Below are 15,380 nucleotides of genomic sequence, written 5' to 3' on the forward strand. Positions count from 1 at the left end.
ATGTAAAATAATTTCTTTTTTCCTCTTGACCTTTTTCTGTGCTTTCAATTTTTATTACCAAATACGTAGTAACTTTTCTAATTAGAAACAAGTTATAAGATAATTATGCTATAAAGATTTTAGATATAAAGGTCTGGATTCAAAGCCAATTTTGCTAAAATGCAAAATATTTAGTGTGTACAGTGAGTAACATGAACACAATGTACAAGGCAGGACTTGGGAACTCTTAGAATGGTAAACAACAGCTGCATTTAAAATGCAATTTTGGAGGGGTGCCTGGGTGGCTCAGTTGGTTAAACATCTGAAACTTGATTTTGGCTCAGATCATGGTCTCATGGTTTGTGGGATAGAGCCCTGATTCGGGCTCTGTGCTGACAGCACAGAGCCAGCTTGGGATTCTCTGTCTTCCCACCCCCCTACTGTGTGCTCCTCCCCCACCCCACTTGTGCTCTCTCTCAACATAAAGAAACAAACTTAAAAAAACATAAAATGCAATTTTTCTACTTCATATACTTTTTTTTTTCCAATTAGCTAACAACAACACCAAACCAGGTAGACAGAGAGGAAATGCTATAAACACTAAAGAAAGCACAATGGCTAATTTTTATTTTAAGGAAAAAATGGTTCATTCACTAACAAACATAAAAATAAAAATACTGTTTTTCAATGGCTAGATCAAAGGATGAATTTCCAAAATTACTTTGAATGTTTACATGATCACAATTTACATATGATCTGTCAAGTATTACTAACGTTAAGTCACATAAATTTTCATAGTTTAAAGGAGGATTAGGTAATTACAAACTTCTTCTGGAGAAGGTGATTTTGGACATATTCAATTGTAATTCTCCTCCATTTGCTTTTAGTGCATCTACCCTGGTCACATAGGCACTGCTCCACAGAAAGCTATTTTCGTACTACCCAGGTTCTCCATCACTGCATTAAGTAGCCATATAGAAAACAGACTGCATTGTATTCTCTTCTCCCTAGAGAGAATAAATGGTTTGCAGCTGATTTTAAATCACAAAGCAATTCTTTTGTGTACTGAATTGGCCCAAGGCTACGGAGGTTGTGCCACTCACTTCCCACATGACCTCCACTTGTGGCTGCTTCCCAATCGTGCCAGAACATGAAAACCTTGAAGGCACTCCATGTGGGGCAGTGCTCTCTCTGCCTCTGAAGGCATTTCTGGGCCAAGTTCGAAAACCCAAATTCTGAACTGCCATTGCAATGGCAAGCACACTTAGAGGAGGGGGGAGAAAGGCCAGGATTTTTCTGGTTAGGAAGGGAAATGTGGTTAACCTAAATTGGACCTGGGACACAAATGGAGGCATCCAGAAGCACTCCCACTGCTTCAGTCCAACTATGCATTTTCCTTCCGTTATAAAAACAAAACAAAAGAAAACAAAACCAACCAAAACAGCTCTTTAAATGGTTTGGCTATATTCAGAAATGTAATTGCTTAAAGAAGGTCGCTAGTGCTTTAAAGGGCTGTGTTTGGGGAGACGGTAGGGAAACAGGGCAGATGGACAAAGCATTGCTACAGATTCTCTGAAGTAAAACTAGCCAATGAAAGTCAGCAATTAGTGCTTGCTAATTGGCAGTGCACGTATGATCAACAGTCCTTCAAAGACTTTCGTTGCTTCCTCTTTTCTCTTTCCCAGGAAGAAACAGATTATGTGGGACTTGGGAGTCAAAAAACCTGGGTTCAGATCATGCCACTGTGAAACATACATCAACAAAGAGTTTCCTGTTAATAGGCTTTCCTGCCTTTTGTCATCCCTGAATCTCAGGCTTTTAATGTATAAAATGGGCGTACCAACAAATGTCCCCCTTTTTATGGGTGACTGTAGAGAAAGAAAGTATAAGCAAACTGTAAAGTGCCATCTAACCATTTACTGTTGTCGTTGCTGTTAGGTCTGCCTGATATACAGAAAGTATTTAATAAATGTTCACAAAATTATTAACAAACTAGGCTAATTATAGTGGACAAACAGTTAAGAGTGAATAAATCAAGAACCCTAAAACAATAACACTTTCGCTTAAAAATTAAGGTATTTAACTGTAAGATATTAATATCTTACATGGAACTACGTTGAACACATTAGAACTATCCCAGGGGAAAACGATGCCTCAACTGCCAGAAGAGGTCACTGTCATCACCATATATGGTGGGATCTCAGGTATGGCAGAGGGAGGCGAGCAAATTGGGTTTCATTGAGGTATAGAGGTAGAAAACGCACGGTTAAGAACCTGAGCTCTGGTGTTCAAATCTCAACTAGCAAGTTGTAGGACTGTGGGCAAATTATTTAATCTTTTCTAAACCTCGGTTTTCCCATATGTCAAATGGGGATAGCAGTAGTATCTGCTAGCAGGCTTTCTGTGAAGATTAAATGAAGAAACATAGGTGAGTTACTTACCACAGTGTTACACGTTTAGCTACTATCATCTTCATTATACTATATATGAGGCAACTTATGAGTGGAACCAGACCAGGAATCTTCCATTCTACAATGTGCTATTAATCCTCAGCCATGGTAGTGAAGTATGGTATATTTTTGAAAAATGCAGCAAAGGGGGTCCCACTGTGGTCGTATATCCTGCCAGGTCCCCACATACCACTAGGCAACTTAGGTGAAGTTAGATATGCCTCCAGGGAACTGTGGTTCCTTGAACCAAATGTTAGCAGACGTCCAAGGTATAATTCTTCATATTTTACTAACTATTCTCTGAGCCATCCAGAGTCCCTGGGTTATACTTTTAAATTTCCTATGCAAGTTGCTCATGCCCTATGTTTCATTTTCCAGTAAAATCAGTCTTTCTTTTTTCAAATGGAAATGTCAAAAAGCCTAAAATGTGCATATGCGCATATTTTCTCTAATTTGCAGTGAGTGAAATCTTGCTAATACAGAAGCTAAAGAAGTTAGAATAATGAAACCCTAAGCTAGGAATCCCGTATAATAGCATATACCATGTTAAATGATGGCGGTGGTCAATGAGGCAACTGCTTCACATTCAATATCCTACTGAAATGAAATAACTGCATTTTAAAGAAATAAAACCTAACCCATAAGATGTCCTGTTAAATGAGTCAAAAAACCTTAATTCTAGATCTATATAATTAATCAGAATGATCCAACTGCACAACCATCCTACTTCTTATCACAGAGAATTTACAAACGCAGTAAATTCTGGATGTTGGACATAAAAGACATTCTTTCCTCATGCCCTCAAAAGTCATCCTCTTCAGATCATGTCCACTCTTCTGGGACATGGAAGACCCTTTCCTCTGGGGAAAGGCTGCGCCCAGCCACCTCAGCACAAGCTGTTTCTCCAGTCTGCCTGCCCTGTGACAGTGCTACCTGCCAGCCAGTAGACACAGAGCATCCTGGTGTCTACTGGGCTGCTGCAGACTGAACAGACTGTGAATCCAGCCAGAGGATAAGAGGTTGTTTTAATTGGCTAAATCTGCTATGTACTAAGCGTATGGCCATGGATTTGTAGCCAAAACACTAATCTAAAAAAAAATGTCATGTACAATTTAAACACAAAACAAAAATGACATTTTCGCTCGTCAATTCTAGTTTTGCCACGAGGGTTTTTAACCTAACATTTTATAATGAGTACCCAACCCTACCTTTGCTGAAGTAGAATTTTCATGGTATACTCCCTGCACCAAGTCCATAAGAGCACTTGCTAAAAGTTCCACAACCTAAAAAAACAAGAAAAAAAATTAAAAGAATTAAACATTTTTATGCCCATTTTTACCTCAGAAAGCCTCAGAAGGCTTAGCAGCAAGGCAGTATTTGTGCTTATGGGGTTATATACAAAGATCCTGGCAAATGGCATTGCCCACCTGGATATTAGAGCTGTAATCCAATTTTTTTCAGGCATAATTCAAGCAAAAAAAAAAAAAAAAAAAAAAAACTTACAAGCACAGCATTGAACTAATATACATGAAAATCCAGTAATAGCCATTTTGAACAGAAGCTTAAATTTCAGATACCTAATGAAATCTTAACTCAATTTATTTTCTGTATGTTTATTTCTGTGAGGTGGATACTTTTTCAATATCTCCATTCTGGGAGCCATTACAATGCTAATTTTCATACTTAATACAGAAAGAAAAGCAAAAGCAAAAGAATGGTTAACCTTTCAAATGTGTTCATTCTGTTATACTTAAAATGCACTGTGGATATATTTGGTGGAGGGCCCCTGGGTCAAATGTACCATAAATACTGAAAATTTTTATAGGACTGCAATATTGAAATCATATTCATCAAACCTGTATTATTTTCAAGACTCAGGCTGTTAAAAAAAAAAAAAAAATCAAGCAAAATCAAAAGCTTTGAACTTGTTCCAGAATGTAAAACAAGCAGAAAACAGTCTCTTTGGAACTACTGTACAATTTAGACTTGTTTGCATAAACCATCTTAATTCAAGAGGATAAAATAGTGGTATTTCAATGCAGCCGTTCCAAACAAGAATTCCTCAAAGCAGCCCCAACCGCTTCTTGCGAAGTCTTAATATCGTGTATATTTAGCTTCCTATATCATGCAGTACCGTATCTGATTCCCACTCTTTGCTTCCTAAAATTTAGCTCAGTTCTGATTGAATTAAAGGATTTTGTTTCAGCTTTTATCATTCTTGTAATTGAAGACATTATTAAGCCAAAGGATACAGACCCAAACAACAAGATACTTTAATCTCAGGTACGTTAGATTTAATAAACATTTTCTTAGACACAAATTACATTAATTTGTGGAAAGACTTGCTTTAAAATTTTAACACATGAGCATTCATCTCCAAATTTATATTTACGTTCATCCTGTGTAACACAGACAAGGCTGTTGATATGGAAATTTTGCTGATTAAAGCCATTTTTTTTCTAGCTCTGCAGATGGGTTAATTTGTAAGACCTATACAAAGTCTTTTTTTTTTTTTTTTTTTAATCACATTGCCCTTTAGGTAACCAAATACTTAAGAAATATTGTAGCAATATGAGCTGCAGAGGAACTGGAAGGACAATGATCCTACAGTGTTACCAGATGTGTTGAGTTATTTAAGTGGGGAAGAAAGAAAATGAATGGATTTTTTTCCCCTGAAGGTATCAGATAAGCTCTATTCCCAAATCCAGGAGGATAGAGTATCACCAATAGGTCTATGAAAGACTGTAACTAAATGCACAGCATCAGATTGGATTACAGTTTATACAAGCAACATCCCAAGATCCCCCTGATGGCCGGACACGTAATACAGATCAATCACTCACTAAGAAATGTTATGGTTTTGAAACAGTTTGAGCTCTGAGACCAGCACTGGTAAAGTGAAGAGGGATTTATAAAGAGAAAGTCCACAACACTAAATGTCAAAATGATGGCATGAACTTTTAACAATGGATCTGGCTCTGGATAACTAGACTGTGTCTTTACTTCCCTGAGATTTCAGACCAGGCAGAGGCAACAGACATTTTATTGTCTCTTTTTCTTTTTAATGTAATTAGCAAATATAGACAGACCTGTACTCATAAGTTCAAAATTTATAAAGGACCCATAGTTCCAAATAGCTATAGTTACTTGAGCAGAATACACCTGCATAGCCAATGATGATCATTGAGGAAAAAGCTTTGGACTTCCTTGGGTTAACAAATCAAGGAAGGTAAGAGATTATGAAAACCAGCAATAGCCTAGGGGAGCTGAAGTGTCCCAGGCAAGGGTGACTTACTCAATGCACACATAAATCTCTTTCTATTGCCTGAAATGTTTACTTAACCTTTATTTTTATTACCTTTTTTTTTTTTTTTTTTTTTTTGAGAGGGAGAGCACACACATGAGCATGTGTGTAGGCGGGGGAGGAGCAGAAGGAGACGGAGAGAGAGAGAATCTCAAGCAGGCTCCATGCCCAGCACTGAGCCTGATGTGGAGCTCAATCTCATGACCATGAGATCATGACCTGAGCCGAAATCAAGAGTTGGACGCTTAACCAATGAGCCACCCAGGAGCCCCTAACATTTTAAATTATACCAAAGAGAGATATGTTTAAGTATCATCCTCCTTTAAAATTGTGGTATTTCTAGGAAGACCACAGGACTACCAGCTACACATATTTAATGAGACCATTTATTGATCTGATCTTTTTTCAATGCATGGCTTACTACATAGGCACCTGTTTAGACACCTTTTGTACTTCAATATAAGAAAGTACCTGCTTCATGATACTTTTCTCCCTCAGATTCTTGTGGAATGATTTGTTCCAGCAACCCACAATGGTAGCAAGGATAATGGCAGTCAGAGAATCCAGAAGCCCAAATGCCAGATCTCCTGAGACTAAGAACCCAAGCCCTCCACTTCTTGGCACTCTTAATAAGGGCACCATGAGAAAGATTAAGGACTTTCATTCCTCAGGCCCAGGGGGGCAAGCAAACACTATCAACTACAAAAACATGACAGACTAAAAGAGCTTCAATGATAGCCACTCTTAGAAGCCCAACAATGAGAAGACCGTAATGAAATAGGGCAGAGCATTAGGAGCCAAAGGATCTAGACCCTACTTCAAGGTCTCCTAGTAATGTCATTGTGAGATCTGGGGTAGGACAATTAATTTTTCTCGACTATAAAATGAAGGAAGTTGTGAAACATAACTCTATAAGGTCCCTTCCAATTCTGATTCCGAGTTTCTAGAAATGCAAATCTTAATATTTATAGTTAGGCATGAAGATTTTAAAACTGCTTTTTTATAAAGCTTGGTAAGACACCTTTGCTCACCAAAGGTTTATTTATTTTTTAAAGGTTTTTTATTTATTATTTTTTTTAATGTTTATGTATTTTTGAGAGAGAGACAGGGAGACACAGGATCCGAAGCAGGCTCCAGGCTCTGAGCTGTCAGCACAGAGCCCGATGCAGGGCTCGAACTCACAGACCGTGAGATCATGACCTGAGTTGAAGTCGGATGCTCAAATGACTGAGCCACCCAGGTGCCCTGCTCAGATATTACTTTTATCTATTCTCTTCACACAGACTTTTCCCTCTGTCTGAACTCTCCCGATTACTTTCTTCATGAAAGTTTTTGTATCCAAGCCCCTTGGTTTCAAGACCTAGAATCCTAATTAAGCAATTTTCATTTTCTAAACCATTCTAAACCATTTCCATGTCCTAAACCATTAAGACTGATAGCCCACCCCACCTACTGACAGAAACATCCTAGTTGGGTCAATTAAGGTCAACACTGCTGAGTTCTGGGTCTTGAATGGCTCTAATGCTTGGGAATAATTCATACAATCGGATTCAGAATGATATCAGGTTTAAGTGAAAAGTTGTGTCAAACAAATAATGGCTCTAGTTGGCCACATCACTTCCTCTCTAATGAGTAAATATGTAGAACACTTAGAAGAGAATCTGTCACCATTAATGTTATAAAGTTTACTTTGGCTGTCTAGACAGTAATCAAGCAGGAGATAAGCTAATTTCTGCATTTCTGGAGGTTGCAAGAATGGCAGAATTGCTTACCTGCACATGCAATACAAAAATGCTTTTCCTTCTGATTTGTCATGTTGAAATCTGACTGCCTGGCGATGCCATATACTATTCCCACATCTTCTGAGTAACACCCTAAATTTCAGTGAGCCAGAAGTGGTAACTGTTCAGACTGTCAATGTCATGAGCTAGCTTCTTGGGGGCACCTTGTTTGGAATAAATTTCTTTTATTATTATTATTTTTTTAATTGACGTATAACTGATGGAATGAATTTCTTAAATGGTTAATTTACAGGACAAATTTCGTCAGTCTCAGGGAAAATGTAATTGCCTCATTCTTTATCTTCTGGCAAGAGTAACTACAATTCGATGACTTTTCTTAACTGAAAAGCAAAAGTGATGCATATGCACTCGCAAAAGGTGTTGTGGTGATTACACCCTGAGCTATAATAAAATTCCTATCATAAAAAATAGAAATTAAGAGAAGTAGGGGTTGGTAAGAGAACAATAATGACCAAATAACGTCTTCACACTGCTATCCGAGGATGTCTGTAATATCTTCTTAAAAGAAAAAAGCTGGTTACAAAACAGAATATTTTTAAAACAAAGTGAGGTCAATCTCTGTGTTTATATACGCGGAGAGAAAAGTCGGAAAAGACAACAAAATATTAAAGGCGCCTGGGTGGTTCAGTCAGTTAAGCATCTGACTTTGGCTCAGGTCATGATCCCGTGGTTCATGGGTTCAAGCCCTGTGTCAGGTTCTGTGTTGACAGCTCAGAGATTGGAACCTGCTTCGGATTCCGTGTCTCTCTCTGCGTGCCCCTCCCTGGCTTGTGCACGTGCTCTCTCTCTCTCTCAAAAATAAATAAATCAACAAAAAAAATTTTTTTAAATGAAAGGACAACAAAGTAGTAATAATGATAATGTGTAAATGGTAAGTAAGCATCTGGATGATTTTTAATGAAAAAATTTTCTTTTTCAACTTTTATAAATTGCTTAAATTTGTAATCAATAAATTTATAACTGCTTAAATTTACAATGTATTACATTTTTCTCCCCTCTTTTATTGTACTGCTTTTATAATCAGGTTAAAACAATAAACCTACCTCCATGGAGTGGGGCGGGGAGCTGGGGAGCACACTCTTCCTTTTAGCCTCAGAGAGGCTTCTGAAGCTGTGTCCACAAATTGATTTCTGGAATATATCAATCAAACAATAGTCCTCGGAGTAGCAAAAATAAGATCAGTAAGTGGCGGTAAGCATTCTGTGGAGACGAGCTGTGCCTGTCTCAACAGGCGTGATCCAGGAGTACTGTCAGTATTTGACAGATGGAATAGTTTCAGCTGAGTTGTAGATAGTTAACCAGGAAACCAGACCACTTAACATGGGCAAAGGAGCACCCATCTCAAATAAAAAGTAAAATACAACTAAATCTTCAGAAAAATATTAACTATTAACTAATGTGGCTCAATAAAAGCTCGAGCCAGCAAAACCTGAGTTGGTGTAGTATGGTTGTGTTTTAACTTACTTAAAAAAGGTTGCTACAGAGGTGCCTGGGTGGCTCAGCTGGTTAAGCATCTGGCTCTTGATTTCAGCTCAGGTCATGATCTACAGATCGTGAGGTTGAGTCCCATGTCTGGCTCTGTGCCTACAGTGCAGAGCCTGCTTGAGATTTTTTCTCTCTCTCCCTCTCTCTCAAAATAAATAAACTTGAAGGAAAAAAAAAAAAAAGGTTGCCCCGCACTTAACTCATTGGTATATAGAAACTGTGGAGGCTATTACAGATTTATAATCGTCTTTCAAAAACTTGCGCTGGAAAGGTTATTTTAATGAGTTTTTACTACAGTGTAGAATGACAACGTGTGATCCATCACTCTATTTGGGAGGCAAACGAACACACAGCCCCTCAGCCTTTACTACTCTTAACAGCTGCTAGCAAAGGAAATAGTCATGTGTGTGCACGCATCTGCAGTGCTGATGGCATTAATTACACACAAATTTATTGCACTCCTTCCCCCACCTCTAGGAAGAAATAGCAATGCATGAAGCAGTTGCAAAGGTAAAACGCCCTTGGGGAAGAATTAATTCTCATATACATCTTGGGAGGAACAAAAGACAGATTTAGCATAAATATGTCCTTTCCAAAAAGCTTGGATATTTGAAGGGATAGTGTCAAGATTTTTTTTTAAGCCACAAAACCAATATTGTCAGTAAAAATGTCTTACAGAAAAATACTTTTAAAGATAAAGGATGCCGAACAGTCTGCTAATAGTAACCAGGGCAGTTAGCTTCACTCTTCAGTTCCTCTTCACAAAAAACAAAGCACGGAGTGTTTGAGAGATGCATTTAATGATGGAAAGATTTACTTACATTACACCAAGGTGAGGTAGAGGAACTGGCTAAGAAGTAGTGCTCTCCCACAGAGACCAATAATAACATCTAACATTTGTAAAGCACTTTATCATTTACAGACTGGGTTTAAGCAAACTATTCTGTTCCAGGTGGATTCAGTCCCCCAGTGCTCAGCCAGAGCTTTCAGGCTGGCAGCCTCAATGGAGAAGCGACCTCTAAAGAACACAGGGAGCAGCGGCAGTGGCCAAATAAGGGGTGAATCTACTCACCCACCACCTGGGCACAAACAACCCAGATGAGCCCTAATCTGCATGCTGATTAATATAAATGAGTTGTTTTAATAAAGCCATTGATGAAGTCTATGAAAGAATGGTTCTCCCCACTCCTTCCTATCAGACAAGGACCAGGTTTAATGACGACAATGATGAAAGGTCTGTTGCAATAAACACACCACTAACTCACAGGAGTTCTGGAGGAAGCTTCTAACTAGGCTTTTTGAAGGGAGCCTTTTCAATGCTGCCAAATGTGTAAGACCATGCTTATTTGTGGGAGGGATAGCAATCTGTTCTAGTGAGCTGGAAGTTCTTTCTGGCTAAGGGGGAAGAGCGGAGAGAGAAATGGCACAACCAGTAGGACAGGTGCAGCAAAAACTAAGCAAATTGATAATCTTAATTTTTAATTTAGAACAGCTGATACATTGGTTTATGGCCTCTAACTACTGGTAACATTTGTCAGAAAGGGCTCAGGAAAATTCAGCGAACTAAAGAAAAGTCTAAAAGAAAATCACAACTGATAAAACTTAAAAGAAATGGGCCACAAGTTCAGGAAAATGGCTTGAATATGAAGTGCTGAAATTTAATATTATATTGGCTAATGCACTCATTCCATAAACATTTGCTGACAGCCTACCATGTTCCTGGCACTGTACTAATGAAACTAGTTATGACCTTATAAAGATAAAGGACATTACTTTGTTATTGACCACTTAGAAGGCTGCATGACTTTGGGCCATCCATATAACTTCTTGTTTTAAGTGTATTTATTTATTTGGGGGGGGGGGTGCAGAGAGGAAGGGAGAGAGAGAATCCCAAGCAGTCTCCATGCTGCCAGCGCCCTGTGAGATCATGATCTGAGTCAAAACCAAGAGTTGGATGCTTAACCGACTGAGCCATCCAGGCACTCCCTACGCCCTCCTCTCCCATAGCACTCCTTTGGGCCTCAGTTAGCTTATCTAAGTAAGAGGTATCTGCATTTTATCAACAGTTAGCTCCATGACCAGAAATGTGTAGCTGTATATGTTTTTTATTCATAACAATTGTAAGGATGATGCCAAAATATGGATTTCTTTCAGTAACAATAAAAAAGTGATCCAAAAATAAGTTCTTTTTTTTTTTTTTAAGATTTTATTTTTAAGTAATCTCTACACCCAATGTGGGTCTCAAATTCACAACCCTGAGATCAAGAGTTGCATGCTCCACCGACCAAGCCAGCCAGGTGCCCCCTGAGTTCACTTTTTGAATGACGGTGCATGGTTCTTGGTCTACTGTTCACCACTGAGTAATGATAATCATTTATTGATTTAAACAATGCTTAGATTCCTGAAAAAGCGGCTGATAATTTTTTTACAATTTAAAATGCTTACACCAAAATAAAACTTTTTGTAGGAAAAGGAGAAAAAGAGATGCTTTCCAGTAGGCTAAAAAAAAGTTGGTTAAGTATCTTGCATTACTACAAAAACTAAATAGTTGCTGGGAACTAAATGCTTAGTCGTGAAACAAAGTAATTCTGACATTATCGTACAGCAGTTAGTTGCTTTAGTTTTCACTTTCTCCAACATAAGAATTCCTTATGTATGTTGTCAAGTTTGTTGTACCCAGGATATTCCCCATTAGGATGCCCCACACTTAGTAGCTCTGTTACACCTTGCTCTGACAACCTCTCAGAGAGAATTATATCTGCCATCTCAGTGACGTGCCCACTTTTCCCCATGTGGCTGATAACCTCCACTCTGCTTTCACTGCTTCTTCCTTTGGTGGCACTCTCAGTGATGTTAAGTGATAGTTTCCAAGTGTGATTTTGCTTAAAGGTTAATCCCACCTTTGAAAAACACAAGTTCACAATGTGAAACTTCAGAACACCAGGATCAAGGTACCTTATTTCATTCAACGAAAGGATGCTGCTGGCTAGAACACTGCCTAATAGTATCAACTTTCAAAATTTTTAAATTGCAACCCACGATAAGAATTGTATTCTACATCATGACACACACAGTACATGCATACATGTGTATGTACAAAAATGAGTGAAATTTTTCATAAAACAAAAGTTTCATTATCCCTCTATTTTCTATTGTGATCCATTAAAGAAAAAGTGTTGACAGTCACTTACTAAAGGGATTTCACTATCCACCATAAACAGCATGTGATCTATAATCTGAAATACTACCTTATACTGATATACGTCATGTATAACTCATACCTTGGTTAGCCATTTTAACTGCACACAGAGTCCCCAGATTTTTGACACACAGTTTACAGATTGTTATTCTGAAATATATTTATAAAGGTGTTAATTTCTTTATCACTTTATTCCAAAAACATGTAAATTAACGGAATAGAAACAGAGGCAGAAGGCAGGTTAAAACATAATCATTCTCGGGTACTATGGGGTATAATATTAGGGTGCATTTCCACCTTGGTTTATATACATCACTGATACTGACTCTTAGCTTTGATCTTACTAGATTCATAAAAAAAAAAAATAAGTTTAGAACACATTTGGCCAAAGAGTTAAAAATTTCAGGATTTCTCTGAGATTCACACATACTCTTGCAAATTCCAGGAATCCCTTGTCTTTTGGATAACATGGTTCAATTTTTAGTTCAATTAGTTCCTCTTCTAATTGGGCTACACTAAAAGGCAGATGTTTGTAATTCAGAGACGTCCCGAGGTTTGCACTTCAAAGGCAACCACAGAAATAAAAGCATGACTCATATGCATTAAAATCCATGCATCTCGTCTAAAACTGTAATTGTATTTCTTCCAAATACCATTGCAGCTCTTCAAAATCTGTGAATCAATGGAATGCTAAAAATAACTGGCTCTATTGGTACTGCATTCTAGAAAATTAGGTAATCCTTTTTTCCCCTCAAAAAAAAAAAAAAAAGTAGTAGAAACTCGAGATTGGCTGTATTGTACCCTTGAATCAAACAATGGATATTCTTGGGTTAGAAATTCTCTAATCTGTAGAGATACAATTGGGTTGTTTTGTTTTTGTTTGTTGTTTTTTTTTTTTTTGGTTGATATAATTTACATGAAGACTGAAAACAGGTGATACAATTGTCTTTTAAGCTGGCATTTCTAATGCTTAACACAAGGCACGCAAAAATTTTATTGCATCACCAATACTTTTTCCAATATGTGAATTGTATAAATCATAACTTTCAAAATAAATTTGCAGTTATAATTGTTTAATCATTATTTTCAGAATTTTATATCTGCATATCATCTTATGGCTTTTAAAGTACTTGAACAAATTAAGCCGTATCATTTTCTCATCACAAACTGGCCATATAGGTGAGTTCATTAATTTAGAGTATTGTTTTAGATTGCCGAAATATGCATGTAAATCTCTAGATCTTAGACATTTATAAAAAAGATGGTCATTTCTCTATTACATCTCTGAGTTTATAAACAATTTTTTCTTGATTCCTTTGTTTTTCTTCCTATATCGTAACATCTTCAGGATCTGGATATATATATTTTAAGTTCAGACTCTCTCCTACAACACTCAGAATTGTAGAATTTTGCAACTGGTAAGGATACAGGAGATGGAAATAATGCTGTCTTTATTTTACAGATGAGGAAACTAAGAAAACAAGTTGCCTCTGCTTACTGGTTATTTCTCCAAAATGTTTCATAAAGCTCTAATGATGTTTGTATTGAAATACTTATTCCAATATTTTAAAACTACTAGTCGCTTAAGGTATTATAAATCCCAATACCGGTAACTGCAAAATTGCTGGCAAAAAAGGTATCATGGTTCTTGGTTTGTTAGTTTTCTACTTTAGCTAAGCTAGAGGATTCTGGAGCCAGATTGCCTATATTTAGATTTAGATAGCAGCTCTACCATTTCCTCAAGGAAATTACTTAACCCTTTCCTATGTCTCAGGAGAGATTAAATAAGTTAATACACATAAAGCACTTGCAATAGTGTCTAGCACAGGGCAAGCACTCAAAAATGTAAGTTGTTAATATTATCAAGTGCTTTGTACTAATTTTAATAAATGTTAAATATTCTACATCATGAAGTTTCTAAGTTGACTTGAAAAATGGAGTATTAAGACATTAGAGGGATGCGCCTGGCTGGCTCAGTCCATAGAGTATGCGACTCTTGATCACAGGGTCATGAATTTAAGCCCCACATTGGGCATAGAGCTTAAAGAAAAAAAAAAAAAGACAATAGATAAACAGTCTGGAGAAAAAGATAAATGATCTAAACTAGAATTCTGAAGGAGAAAACGAACTGTCCAATGTTAAATGGCTAATTAAAAAAAAAAGTCAGAGATAGAGAATAGGTCCACAGACTTCTACTTGAGGTCTTTCCACTTCTCTTATGTGGCTTTATAGGTCATCTCTGAGAAGTATAAAATAGGTAAGTGCTATATAACCCAACATATTATGAAAACACAAGTTATCCACAAAAGTGAAAGCTGAAGTTGCTTCGGAATGAAATAGTTAATGTGATATTCTAAACAGGGAAACTGTCATTTAAAAATCAAAGACTGGCCATACACTACAGTTTTGGTGTTTACTGATATCTGACTGACTTGCTGGGCACAGTGAAAATGGCCCCAGAACAAAGACAATTAAGCCATGTGAATAACAACAAACAATGCATTTTCCAAAATGCTTAAAAAGAAACTTCCTTCGCACAGCTGTACTTTCCAACAAGCCCACTTTAATGTTTTCACGGTTTCCGATATCAGAAATGACCTCAGGGTCAGGCATTTGTCAGTTAATGACCTGTTGGGCTAATGGCCTTCAGCTTTGCCTTGGGCACACAAGTCCTCCAGTAGGTCATTAGCTGCCAGGAAAGGGCTCTTCCCCAATCACTATTGCTAAATAAATAACATTTGCTCCTGGGTTAAGGCCCCATCAACCAACTTGGGCTTAGAGTGAATTTTTTCCATGAGTATTTACAACTCTGAGGAATCAGGAAAATGATAGAAATGCTAAAACCAAATTAAATCAACACAAATGAACTATCTGTAGCTACTAATGAAAAGCAGTCACATGGATCCTTTTGAATGCTCTTAACTGTTCTTTTGCTTATGGAGTTCAAATTCGGTATTAATCTAACACAACAGGCACGAAATTACAAATGCACTGCATTTTGGAATTTTATCTATAATTCAGTTGTTTGGAGTTCATACCTCAATGTCCCAATATTTGAGGTTATAAATGGTGGCTAGGTTCCCAGGGCAGCCGACTAAAGCTTGGTTAGCTCATAACATTAGAAATACCATATGCTTATAATTAAAAATAAAATAGAAAAC

At 37.3% G+C, this 15,380-nt stretch overlaps 1 protein-coding gene across 5 annotated transcripts in view; it reads right to left on the reverse strand.

The window, feature by feature from the left end:
* Positions 1 to 15,380, reverse strand: part of PDSS2 (decaprenyl diphosphate synthase subunit 2) — a 289,871-nt gene that overhangs the window by 106,806 nt on the left and 167,685 nt on the right. For all 5 annotated transcript variants that reach the window (XR_006202742.1, XM_042939483.1, XM_042939480.1 and 2 more), the window contains exon 4: positions 3,638 to 3,712. Coding sequence is in view for 4 of the 5 variants with exons in the window: in XM_042939483.1 (XP_042795417.1) it covers positions 3,638 to 3,712 (75 nt within the window). In the remaining variant the exon portion in view is untranslated. The remainder of the gene's footprint in view (positions 1 to 3,637; positions 3,713 to 15,380) is intronic.

This window comes from Panthera leo, chromosome B2, assembly GCF_018350215.1.
Source record: "Panthera leo isolate Ple1 chromosome B2, P.leo_Ple1_pat1.1, whole genome shotgun sequence".
NCBI lineage: Eukaryota > Metazoa > Chordata > Mammalia > Carnivora > Felidae > Panthera > Panthera leo.